At 45.5% G+C, this 13,918-nt stretch overlaps 1 protein-coding gene across 2 annotated transcripts in view; it reads right to left on the bottom strand.

Moving 5' to 3' along the window:
• STAM (signal transducing adaptor molecule) overlaps positions 1-12,381 on the bottom strand; it is a 36,117-nt gene extending 23,736 nt beyond the window's left edge. Inside the window, exons 1-2 of one of the 2 annotated variants that reach the window (XM_035545449.2) lie at positions 12,213-12,381; positions 342-426 (exon numbers count right to left, since the gene is read on the bottom strand). In XM_035545449.2, coding sequence (XP_035401342.1) covers positions 342-426; positions 12,213-12,252 — 125 coding nt within the window. In that variant the 5' untranslated portion in view covers positions 12,253-12,381. Of the gene's footprint in view, positions 1-341; positions 427-4,554; positions 4,667-12,212 lie in introns of those variants that run through there. The other variant, XM_035545450.2, reaches the window with a different exon arrangement.
• Between the last annotated feature and the right edge of the window lie 1,537 nt (positions 12,382-13,918).

A 13,918-nucleotide genomic window follows, 5' to 3' on the forward strand; every position in this document is an offset into this window, starting at 1 on the left:
AAACCCCTAATGATGTCTCCTGGATTTACACTGATACTGCTAAAACATTTCAGCTTGGTTATTCTGTTACACCGATGAAAAACTGCCGTACGTAATTCCTAATTTTAACAGATCAGTTAGTATCTCCAAAGGAAGAATTGTAAATATTTGGGCAGAAAATCCCTATGTTTTCCTTTTACTTGTAGTACTTACTTACCAGAGTAGATTTCAATTAAGTTAAACCGAGCTGCTTCAAAAGTCTGTACAAGACAACAAAACTTTCATTCCTCTCATCTGAATATAAGAAAGACTGAAATAACAAAATTAAAGTCTATGAGGAGACAATTTCTAAAATCACTTACCCTGTGCGCGACTGCCCAACTTTATCACAAATGTCTAAAATGAGGCCCCAGTCCTCCGCAGTGTTCATCTCACTGGTTGCTTTCTCTGATGAAAGAAGCGCAAGTAAATCAAAATACAATTATTATTCTTAAAAAAAAAAAGATAATTTAACCGAATTGACTATAAAGATGTTACAATATTACCACTGTATACTGCTAAATGCATGACAAATTAATATATTTAATATTCATATATTAAAACTGTTATACGTAATTCTTTTTACTTTTCAAATGTTCACTTGCAGCTCTAAAGTTATATTAATAAGCAAATTAATATACATATTTTGTCCACGTAATAAACATATACAAAAGTGTATCAGTTAGCAACAGATTTACTGGGGGGGGGGGGGGGGAGGGGGAAGGGAGCATCTGGAAATGTTAAGTTTAATACCACATGAATACTCCAAGTATTAATTCATTGTTAGCAGAGTCGGACATAACAGCATTTACCCCACCATCAGACACTAAGCTGCTGTATCTTGCATTTGCGTCATATGTATTTTCTCCTTTCTCCTCAATAAGGAGGCTTCAACAATTCATTAATAGTCACTAAACTTTTACCTCCCTATTCTTGTCTCTGTTTTGGGTGATATATTCCACCTTCTCTTTCAGCTACAGACTGCTAAACTAAAGCTGATCTGATAGAAGCCACTGGGGCTCTTTCTTCCAAACCTTCTGAATAGGACAAGAACAGTCCCTGCTGAAAAGTTAAGAAATAAAGAGGGTAGGTGGAAACAAAGCAGAAGTAAAATAGACTAACTCCTTCCCTAGTTCTCCGCCAGGAAAGCTTGGGTACACAGAGGGTAATGATAAATAAAAGTGATAAAGGAAAGGGAGCCTTACACAGGAGCTGAACGGAAGGTTATCTAAACACTGACAGATCACGTCAGGGCTGGAGACACACAAGCAACTTCCATTATTCTCCACACAGGAGAAACGGGCACAGAATAATAACCTATACCTGCTTCATCTAATATTCACCTCAATCTGTAAAACACAAAATACGCCTCAGCAATGAGTACCACCCCTCAGGGAATGTCTCAGACTACTTTGAGAGAAAGACAAAGCAAGACATCTAATCTCCAGAAATGAGAAGGAATTATTAATCCCAAAGTTGACGGCCTCTGTCTCTCTGAATGAGTTTCTCTGTCCCACAAACTGAAGTCAGATTGCAGTTATTTAGCTTCTTTAATTCAGAGCTAACATGCAGAAAAGCAAAGCTCTCTGGTTGTGTTCTCCCAAAATATTTCTGAGGAAAAATGAAAAAACCACCACATACAAGTGACACGTAACCCATCAGTTGTACTACTTGCTGCAATGAAGACAGCAATGCCACACAGCAAATTGGAACTTGATGACAAAAAAAATGTCACAATCAACAAAAATAAGAAAAACCCCGAGTAGACAACACGCTAACGTATGGCACTAAGAAATACCAGCAGATCAACTGACAACTTTATTTTTCTTTCAGTCTGCTAATGTTCTAAATCACACTTAGGGCTAGCATAACTAACAGAGAAATTCTTGATTTTTAAATCTTATTCATAAAGGAGACACAATGGCAGAACCCAGTCATCAAGCAAACTACGAATGCCAAAACATGAACACAGAGGAATGACACCGTACCCCGTTTATATCAGTGAGCACTGTTCCATTACTTGAGAATTTCAATTCTGTTTTTGAGGATACTTTGTAACATACAAGTAAATGAGATACTAAATAAAGGCAAGGAGAAAGCCAGACTGCAGACAGCTGGTCAGCACAGTCCAGAGCTGCACAAAAACCGCGCGGAGGCAGTTTAGTTCCAGGACTCCCCTGCTGAAGTTCATTGCCAGTTTTGCTGGAGCTGGACCAGCTCCATTCAAAGTGTGTCTACACAGCGCCCTGCAGAACCCTAACTTGCAGCCGGGCTTAGAGCTCACGTGCAGCCTTGCACACCACGCAGTTCACCCCTGCCTCACGCTGTGCTTCAGCTAGGGCATCCTTCAGCAGTCAGAGGGCTGAGAAATCCAATGGAACTGAAATTTGGGCTTCATACATTAATCTGCATCACAGACAGTACTTCTGGCAATAATTAAATTCTTCTTTCCTCACGACATCAGAGAGAAACAGCATGGCAAACTAAGAAGTAAAAAAAATGGACGCTTAGGGTTTTAAAATCAAAGAAACATAGAACGGTTTAGGTTAGAAGGGACCTCAAAGATCACCCAGTTCCAACGCCCTGCCATGGGCAGGGATGCCACCCACTAGGTCAGGTTGGCCAAGGCCTCATCCAGCCTGGCCTTGGACACCTCCAGGGATGGGGCATCCACAGCTTCTCTGGGCAGCCTGTGCCAGTGCCTCACCACACTCTGAGTAAAGAATTTCCTCCTTCTATCTAACCTAAATCTCCCCTCTTTTACTTTAAAACCACTACTCCTTGTCCTACCCCTACACTCCCTGGCAAAGAGTCCCTCCCCAGCTTTCCCGTAGGCCCCCTTTAGGTACTGGAAGGCTGCAATGAGGTCTCCCCAGAGCCTTCCCTTCTCCAGGTTGAACATCCCCAGCTCCCTCAACCTGTTTTCATAGGAGAGGTGCTCCAGCCTCTTGATCAACGTTGTGGCGTTCTCTGGACTCATTCCAACAGGTCCATGTCCACTTGTGCTGGGGGCAGCCTCAGGGCTGCTCCCAATCCATTCTACACCCAGCCAGTATTTGTGCTTGGAATTGCCCCAGCCCTGATGCAGGACCTTGCACTTAGCCTTGTTGAACCTCATGAGGTTTGCCCAGGTCCCTTCCCTCCAGCATGTCAACCACACCACACAGATCGGTGTCATCAGCAAACTTGCAGAAGATGCACTCCCACTGTCCGTGTCACTGGCAAAGCTGCTGAACAGCGCCAGTCCCACTACCAACCCCTGGGGAACACCACTGGTCACTGATCTCCACCTGGACATTGAGCCATTGACCGTAACTCTTTGAGTGCAACCACCCAGCCAATTCCTTGCCCTTGTGGTCCATCCATCAAGTCCATGTCTCTCCAATTCACAGACAAGGATATCATGGGGGACAGCATCACATGCTTTGCACAAGTCCAGGTAGATGACATCAGTTGCCCTTCCCCTATCCACCAGTGCTGTAACCCCATCGTAGAAGGCCACCAGATCAGTCAGGCATGATCTGCCCTTAGTGAAGCCATGTTGGCTGTCACCACTCACCTCCTTATGTTCCATGTGCCTTAGCAGAGCTTCCAGGAGGATCTGCTGCATGATCTTGCCAGGCACAGAGGTGTGGCTGACTGGCCTGGAGTTCCCCGGGTCCTATTTTTTTCCCTTTTTAGAAATGTGGATTATGCTTCTCCTCTTCCAGTCAGCAGGAACTTCACCAGACTGCGCTGACTTCTCAAATACGATGGACAGTGTCTTAACAGCTACATCCACCAGTTCCTTTAAGACCTACAGATGTATCTCATCATGTCCCACAGACCTGTGCACCTTCAGGTCAAATATCACCAAAATATCACCAAACCATGTTTTATGTCAATTTAAATAGCTTGGCTAAAACTAGAGATAAGATGGTGATTAATGAAATCCCTAATCCATACCAACCTCACCAATTACAACCTTCATTTTAATTCTCAAATGGAACATTTTGCAGCTTTACCCATGAATACAATTACAAGTGTTCTACCACAGCTACATTTCTTCTTAAAAGTTGAACCTAGTCCTGTCTAAAAACTGCCATTTGCTTGTAACACCTCCCCACCTTCTGCTGTTAGGAGGACACTTCCTCCATCACCAAACATTAAGTAGTTTCTTACCGTATTTCACTCTGAAACCCGGTTTCACTGTATGCTCTCTGTCTTCTCTAGCAATAAGCATCTATTACTTCCCTTAGATAAAAATCAATCGTAAGACATGAGCAAAGTTTTCTGCCTCTAAAGGTTCAGTTAAATTCTGACTCCAAGGAGGGCAGTTAAAAGCTAATGGCACAGCGTGAACGCTAGCAGTACAGTAGCTGACATGGACTGGCCACAAAAAAGGCCAGTGCCTCTGTCAGAGCGTCAGCAAGCAACTCTCACCTTTCGCCACGCTGGCAGCAGGAGCAACAGAGACGCTTTGACGAAATTGCTATGTTGCATCAGTGTTTTGTAGACAAAATTACAACTTAGGGCTACTTAAGTTAAATTACTTACATTATCATCACTTAAAATCCACGAACACTCTCTCCTCCAACATGAGGCATGCATCTGCAGCCAAAAAATCCTTCACGTTCGTTCAGCATTTCCTTACTCCAACTAACGGCTGGCACCCCACCCGTCTTCAGGTACAGCTGGCACGCCACTATCTTAGCACCAAAACAGACTCTGATGGGGAGGTAAAAACACAGATTTGGACTTCAAGTCTTAGGGTAGCTTACCACAGGAGACAAGAAGATAACCTCAAGTTAAACTTTGAAATGTTCTTCATCCTCCATCTCTGATCAAAAATAATTCTGTCATGGTAATATTAACGTTTACCTCCGACCCCCGGACTGCAGCTCATCACTGCTACAAAATCTTACCGGGCTTGCTGAGCACCAACACGAGATCAGAGAACATTTCAGGCTTTACTGAAACAACTTTTAAAGACAGCACTGGCTCCTTCACAAAATCAGTGTTCTTTAAGACTTATTAATGCTATTTCAAATGCAAAGGAAAACAGAACTACATGACATAGAGGCATACCGTACCAGACTTTGTCTCTAGTTTTCCAGAACAGCTCTCTCCCACAAAGTTGTCTCACTAATGAAGTAAATGTTCACGTTTTTTTTTTTTCCTAGCATAAGCAAGGCCTACAAATTAATGTACCAACTTCAACCTCTGCAACACTGTACCATCTTATGTTGCCTCAGATTTTAATTGTTAGTTTCTAAATTTTACAGCATTGCTTTCTTTCTTTGTTCTCAACTTTCACCTCTAAAAAGTGGCAAAAGTTGTTGTTTCAGAGGAAACGGATACTTAGACCTATGGCTTCCTTGGACAACAACAACTAAAATTCTGCATAATACAAGAATGCCTTTCTAGATAGATTCTACTAAAACACAACAAACACATACAAAAGTAACATATCACATTTTTCAGCCAGTTGGAAAGACACAGAGTGTGAAATCAGGGATGTTCTCCCTTTACATTTCCTCTGTACTCATACAACCTATCACACCAAGTAAAACCAATTCCATCTTGCCCCAGATTTAGTCTCTAATATACAACATACCTAAAGAAAGAGATGCCTAGGAAAACACAGAAAAGACTAAGGTAAGCATTAGTTGCACTTCCCTACAACACACCTTGAAAGAACCCCCCAGAAAGGTGACAGGATTGCTGAAGTGCATCTACACCAACGCACACAGCATGGGCAACAACCTGGGGGAGCTGGAAGCCGCTGTGCAGCAGGAAAATGACGACAGCTCCATCACCAACACATGGTGGGACAGCTCGCACAGCTGGAGCACGGCAATGGGAGGCTACAAACTCTTCAGAAGGGACAGGCTAAGAAGGAGAGGTGGGGGGTGGCCCTGTGTGTTAGGGAGCGTTTGGATTGACTAGAGCTTAGTAATGGCAACAACAAGGTTGAGTGTTTATGGGTAAGAATCAGGGAGAAGGCCAATGAGGCAGATGTCCTGGTGGGAGTCTGCTATAGACCACCCAACCAGGCTGAAGAGGCAGACAAAATATTCTGGAAGCAGCTGGGAGAAGTCTTGCAATCACTAGCCCTTGTTCTCGTGGGGGACTTCAACTTACCAGATGGCTGCTGGAAATACAACACAGCAGAGACGAAATGGTCTAGGAGGTTTCTGGAGCATGTGAAAGACAACTTCCTGACACAACTGGTGAGAGAGCCAACGAGGGATGGTGCCCAGCTGGGCCTTTTGCTTGTAAATGACAACATGGGCTAGCGATTGTGAGAGTTCTCCCAGCTGCTGATAGAATATTTCATCTGCAATTCATCAGCAGTCCAGGCTATCAGGGAGGTCCCAGTCAACTTGTGGCTAGCAAATGTGACACCCATATACAAGAAGAGCTGGAAGGAGGACCCAGGGAACTACAGGCCTGTCAGTCTGACCTCGGTGCTGGGGAAGCTCATGGAGCAGATTATCTTGAGTGCCATCACGCAGCACTTGCAGGACAACCAGGTGATCAGGCCCACTCAGCACGGGTTTATGAAAGGCGGGTCCTGCTTGACAAACTTGACAAGGAACCTGTCCTTCTACGACAAGGTGGCATGCTTAGTGGATGAGGGAAAAGCTGTGGATGTTCCCTACCTACACTACAGCAAGGCTTTTGACAGAAAAGAACCTGAAGGTATTAGTCAACAGCCAGCTGAATATGAGCCAGCAATATGCCCAGCATCCTGGCTTGTATCAGAAATAGCGTGGCCAGCAGGACCAGGGAGGTGATCGTCCCCCTGTACTCGGCTCTGGTGAGGCCGCTCCTCGAGTACTGTGTTCAGTTTTGGGCCCCTCGCTACAAGAAGGACATCGAGGTGCTGAAGCATATCCAGAGAAGGGCTACACAGCTGGTGAAGGGCCTGGAGCACAAGTCCTGTGAGGAGTGGCTGAGGGAATTGGGGTTATTTAACCTGGAAAAAAGGAGGCTCAGGGGAGATCTTATGGCTCTCTACAACTGCTGCAAAGGAGGTTGTAACAGGGCAGGGGTCGGTCTCTTCTTCCAAGAAACTGTTGATAGGACAAGAGGAAATGGACTCAAGTTGTGCCATGCGAGGTTTAGGCTGGATATGAGGAAACATTTCTTCACTGAGAAGTTGATGAGGCGTTGGAGCAGGCTGCCCCGTGAGGCTGTTGAGTCACCATCCCTGGAATTATTCAGAAGACATGTAGGTGTGGTGCTTAGGGACATGGTCTAGTGGCAGTCTTGGCAGTGCTAGGTTGGACTTGACAACCCTGGAGGTCTTTTCCAACCTGAGCGATTTTACGATTGTATGATCTCACCGTGTCTGAGGCAGCCTCATCAACACAGACACCACTCAGCTCAGTGAGCTGTACAGAACGCAGACCGAAGGATTAAAGATCTGGTAGGAATGCTGAAAACAACAGTAAGACAAGCTGGGAAAAAGTAGAGATTTTATGGCAAACTGTAACAAATCCTCAGAACTTAAACAACCTTTCACCCAGAACTACCACAACAGAGCAGGAAGGTGAGCACATCAGAGAGATATGATAATGATGGTGATGACTCCATAAACAGGGTGCATCACAGGGAAGTAACAAACAAATGGCGCCAGGATCTATTTGCAGAGCCCCACAAATCAAGCCATAGTAGAAGTGGCATTTCAGAAAGATCAGCAAGAGACATTACTATCCGCATCAAACATATAGTGTTATTTTTACCAGCTAGAGGAACAGATCTTACATGCTGGAGAACTACTTTGATTATTTTGCATGTTGATGTTATAATGCATGTTGCCACAGCTGAAATGAGGGGAAGCACTTAAAGTGACAGCTCTTCCCTGGGAGGGAAGTAAAAGAATTGCCAGCAAAGTACAGCTACAAAAACTCCTTTGCCTAGGGAATGTGAGTTGTTGGCTTCAAATTTGCCTAGCTCAACTCAGAGTCTGGTGATTCATTTGCAAAAAGTGTGACACTAAAAAAAAATTTTTTGGCTATTCTACAGAAGAAATATTTATTTCACTCATCTGGATCCTGTCAGCATTGCCATTTTTCATTGAGAATGTACACCAAAGTGAGATATCCTTGTTCTTCAGAAACATTTATAAATAACTGGAAAGGGGCTGGCTACACCCCCTTTCCCACACGTTTTCTGCTCAGCTCACAGTTAACATCCTTCTCCCTAAAACAATGCTGAGAAAAGCAGTAGGCCACCTTGAGCGGAACAAGTGCCAGTCTCGTGACAATCTGAACCACTCCTTGGAAGTCATCCCTCCTTGCAGCCAGAGGTAAGTTACCTCACTCTGCATTCTCCAGAATTCTTCAGGGTCAAGAGTCTCCTCGGTGACGATTTGCCCTCCTTTTGGCAAACAGAGAAAAGCCCAGCTCGCAGAAATGCGCAGTTGGGTGGTTTTGAAGACGCTGACTACCAAATGGGATAAATCTAAAGACTAACCAGTTTAAAGAGCAAGGGTATTTTATTATGAGAAATTACACAATGCGACTCCAGGTCAAAGCATTTCTTACACCCTAACGCGTCAAACTGTATGCTGTGGTACCTTAACATACTTACTTACTGTACCTACATATGACTGTGAGTACAGTCATACGTAATCCATGCATATTATTACATTTCTAAAAGAGCTGTAATAATAAAGTGGTCGATAAATGCCGTAGTTGATAAAAATGTGGGAAAAACAAATACATCAGGTTGATAGTTCTTCTACATTACCAACCTACCTGCTTAATTTCCTATTAGTGTAAATATTAAGCCTGAATCTTTCCTTTGTTCCCACTCCTGTGATGCCTCAACCCAGTACACCAGCTACAATGAGAACAAGACTAACATGCAAAGCAAATGCAGGACGTGCCTTCATCCCTTCCTGTGGGTAAGGGAGAAGAATCATCCAAAAGAGTTACGTCATTTGGCATTCTGGACATTGCTGGATGACAGATCAACTTTGAAAAGTTTTTATTTGAATTCCTTTCAAAATTAAAAGTAAACATCTCCCCTTAAAATTGTGTGACTTTTTAATAACTCATACCAGAATTTGTATTTATTATAACCTATACAATTTCAGAAATATATTTAAGTAGTAAGTTTACGCCACAGAATAAAAAGCTCTTCCAATTCTCTGCTTACAGCATAGATTAAGTTTACAACTCTTAATACCAAGTTAGAATTAAGCATGCACAGCACTGAGTCCAGCGTTACCGACTGTATTCTCGAGACAGCATCTAAATAACACTTGAGAACTGCTTCAACAGTAAGTTCTTCATCAAACCCAGCCTAACCACCGCTACATTACTAATCAGCCTGTCATGACAGACTAGCAGACAGCCTTTTGGTTCGTCAAGCACATTACATCGTTATCTTGCCTGCAAACTTACAGATAAACCCGTACTTCTCAGGAACAATTCTCTGCAAAAGATGTTGTGACTGAGGTTATGAAACATGGCAGAAATGGACTTCATGTTACGCTACTAAGAACATCATCAATTCTAAACCCTCCCATGGAGAATTAACTATATCTTAACTCTTAACTATATCCTCAGCAGTTCAGTATCTTGAAGGGGTTTGTTATTTAATATTCCAGCGTTATGTTCCTTACATGGACATACTGTCAATGTTTTCCACAGTTGACTGTGAAAACCCACGCCAACTTACGTCACCATTGATTAGCATCCCTTCATGTTGAAATATTCCTAATTATGGTAAAAAGAGGGCTGAGAAAACAGAAGTATTTGGACTCCTTGAGGATGACAATGACCTATCTCCTGAAATCTAGAGGCAGCTTACACTAATAATATTTTAAAACGTTTAACAGTAGTCTTAACATTATTTTGACAGTCACATCTAAAGAAGAAGTGCACCCCTCAAAATCTAAGCTGTGTACTAAGCTGACTGCAAGTGGTACACGATTCCGGATGACCAAGCTCCACAGCATGAGCATGCTAACAGGATTAGGCAGATGCTGATGACTGGAGAGAAAAACTGAGAAATTTCTCCTTCTGAGCTTAGAGACACTTATGCTTCCCAAAATAATGGCAAACTAGTTAGTCCCGGATGTGTTCACTGCAATCCATCATCCAAAACGATTCCAAAGTCATTTCCGACTATTACACAGCACTAATTAGCTGTCCAGGAGTCAAGAATTCACAGCTACCACAGCAACACTATCAACTAGACCGATGTCCAGCTTCATATGAAACTAAGACTAGCTTCTGACTGCTTTCCTACTTCAGGAATGTGATTTTCAAAAGAAAACTTCCTTGCTGAGCAGGAGCAAAAGCAGAGCACTCAACTTTCCTTCTGAGAAAAGAACTGTAAAGTAACACTACTGCTTGACAACTTTTGGAAGTTTCCCGAGAACATGAGAGCTTACTCTACAGCTGACGTTATCTTACGAAGCCTGCCAAGAAGTTCATCCAGATAATAGCGCGTTCCCAAGAGGCCTCGGGGAAGAAGGGCCTGGGGACACTTTCCTGGAGACTTCACCATTGCTGTCTCCATGGCACAAATCCAGTTAAGCGATGGATAAAGGCAGCAAGTAGTTCTGCCACCAACTCGGCTGTCTGCTGCTTCTTTGCTCTCCCTCAGGGCACTGTGAAAGGGGGCCCACACAAAGAAGCTGGATTTATTGCCTAGGGAAAAGCAGCCCATGGCCCACTACCTGCTTTTCCAAGAACAATTTGGAAGTGGTTATTTACTAGTGTTCATACGATACACAGAATAAAGCTTTTGAAAAATATCTACCGGCGTCTGTACTAGGCTGTCACAGCAGGTAAGGTGTTGGCAGCATCCTCTGTCCTCAAAAATAGCAAATAGCCCACTGAAGTACCAGTTGGGCACTACTACTCCACATCGTTAAACTTACAGTGCTGACAAACGTATCTATCAGCCTCCTCAGCTCTCTATAAACTCACTCAAGCAGCCTGACATTCACCACTGCTAGACAGCTTCCTTAAGAAATAAGAAAACGAGCACTTTCCAGAACCTCAGCTACCACTTTTTGATCTTATTAGTTCAAATAATTCTCAAAGATATTACCAATGTTTCAGCCCTCTAACGGTCCACAGAAAACTGGCAAGCAGTGCAATGTCTTCCTTATTTTCAGCTGCCAAATTATGCTACAGGACAGTGAAACGAGGAAAAGATACTACTTTTCAAAATATAGAATTGTTGACTTTGCCATCAAGAAAATTACAAATTAAAGGCCAGTGTTCACCAGAAAAGACCGTGGCACACTTAATTATTCAAAATGGGAAGAAATGGAGCTACGCTTCATTAAGATGTAACAGATTAACAATTCCTGATAACATACGCACAGAGTCCATGTAACACTCACTTGTTTATGCACTAACCCTTCCCCCAGAAAAAAATACCCACTTTCCAAACAGTTTTGAGTTGTTTTTTGAAGGCCTGGAATAACTGAATTGGAGCCCTGACTTGTACAGTTGGGTAAACATTAAGAAACAAACGGCACGTTTGTAGCTGAGAGGTGCAGCAAACGTAAGCCTACTGAAGAAATGTGGTCCCAGAAACATCAACAGTGTCACACTGCTGTTACGCTGTGGGGAGGTAATGGGGGGAGGTGGGTGCGTATCCAAATATGAGAAGAAGTCACTTTATATCCTGCTGGATCGCTCGGAATTACACAGATGTCAGCAGCAGGTATGAGACCAGCTGTATTACACAATCAGACGTGCAAATTTTCGGACTGCCTACGTGTTTGTTTTACCTCGGGTTTGGCCACCCGAGCACGAAGCGTAATTTCTCTCAGGTGGAAGCCTCTCCGTGCAGCCCGGCCTTGGAACGAGCCAGGTGGGGATGAAACCCGACCACAGCCCAAGTTTCACTGAGAGGGGAAAACAAAGCTCCCGCAGGGATTCGCGTTAAGGCAGCGACCCCAAACCCGCTCTGGGAACCGTGCCTGCCTTTGAGGTGCCTGCGGCTGGCGGCCCTGCCGCTTCCAACCCCCGGGGCAGGACGAGCTCCAGCCTCGGCCCAGCACCCCTCGGCCCGGCACCGCCGCCCGGAGCCTCCCGAGGCCGGGCAGGGCCCGCAGTCTCCCCGGGCAGGCCGCAGCGGGAGGGCCGGGGCCGAGCGGGCCGCGGAGGGAGGCAAAGAGGGAGGGAAGGAGGCGGCGGTGCCCCGGAGGAGATGGGGCTCCCGGAGCCACTCACCCACATCCTGGTCGAAGGGGTTGGTGGCGAAGAGCGGCATGGCGGGGCGCGGCGCGGCCACCCTCCGCTCCCGGCAGCGCGGCGACCGAGCCACGGGCCCGCGGCTCCTGCTCCACCTCCTCCTCCTCCTCCTCCTCCTCCTGCTGCTGCTGCTGCTGCTCCTCCTCGTCCCGCCCGGGGTCGCCTCGGCCGCCGCCTCCCCGCAGGCCCGGCACCGGCCCTCCCCGCGCAGCACGCCGGGAAACCGGGGCCGGCCCCGCCGCCGCCTCCCGGCCCCGGGCTCCCCCCGCCCCGCCGAGCCCTTCCCGGCCCGGCCCCGCCTGGCCGCCGGGGGCACCGGCAGCCGCCTCCCGTGACGCGAACGGGGCTTCTCCTGACCGGCCCCCCCCGGCCAGCCCCAGGGGCTCACTGGGGACCTGCTGTCGCAGGGATCTCGTTGTCCTGGGCTTGCAGCGGTTTATTTACTCCGGGCTGGCTGGGGAGCAGGCTGAGCTCAAAAAAAAAAGGGGGCTAATGCCCGAGGTGTAGACATCAGAAAGTAATAGAAAGGGCGGAGGGGGGCCGCTAAGATGGGCTGGAGCAGCTCTCCTGTGAAGACAGGCTGAGGGAGTTGGGGACGTTCAGCCTGGAGAAGGGAAGGCTCCGGGGAGACCTCATTGCAGCCTTCCAGTATTTCAAGGGGTCTTATAAAAAGGATGGAGAAGAACTCTTTACTTGGGTAGATAATGATAGGAAAAGGAGGAATAATCTTAAACTAAAAGAGGTTAGATTTAGACTGGATGTTAGGAGGAAATTCTTCACTGAGGGGGTGGTGGGGCACTGACAGAGATTGCCCAGAGAAGCTGTGGATGCCCCATCCCTGGAGGTGTCCAAGGCCAGGCTGGATGGGGCCTTGGCCAACCTGACCTAGTGGGTGGCATCCCTGCCCACGGCAGGGGGTTGGAGTTGGATGATCTTTAAGGTCCCTTCCAACCCAAACCATTCGCTGATTCTAATACTGGCAATGACAAAAAAGGGAGAAGGTACAGCTAATGTTCGCAGCGCAGAAACACTAGATGAAATCAATAGCCCTAACTATGCTCAATAATGAATGTAATTGCATGCATTAGGCAGGCTTTTGCCACATTAGATGAAAACTCCACACCAAGCCTCTTCCCATAGGGATTTGCATTCATCAGGCACTACTCGTTTTCATTTTTTCCAGGATTTCAAGTTCTGTTTCTTTCCCTATCCACAAAGACTGATGCAGGTCAGCATTGATCTACTGTTCAGGACAGACTCCTTTTAAGGAATCTAGTATTCTCTTTTTAGATTCTGCCTCAGTTTAATGACATCTGTTAGGTATTCCCAGAGGACGCTTTACCTCCTCGCTATTCATCATCCCCCCACTATGTTCACAAAAGACATATGGCAGATATTCTCGGAGCCTGCTTTATCCCCTCCTTTTTCATCCCTTCCTTCTGATGGGTTTCTAAATGAATTGTAAGAATCCTTTTAAAACAGTCAGAGCCTTTATACTTTTTTTTTTCTTTATTAAGAGCAAACATGAGATGTGGGGAATTTGGGTTTTAGACCCTCTTCAGCCTGAATGGATTCCAGCCCAATGTTACTTCCCAGGCAACACCCCATTCAACATCCTGAAAAAGGTAGTCCATACTCAGGGAGCATCTTAAGGCTTTATAATTATGGCTCATGTTTTGTTTCTA

The sequence above is a fragment of the Cygnus atratus genome, chromosome 2 (assembly GCF_013377495.2).
Source record: "Cygnus atratus isolate AKBS03 ecotype Queensland, Australia chromosome 2, CAtr_DNAZoo_HiC_assembly, whole genome shotgun sequence".
Taxonomy (NCBI): Eukaryota; Metazoa; Chordata; class Aves; order Anseriformes; family Anatidae; genus Cygnus; species Cygnus atratus.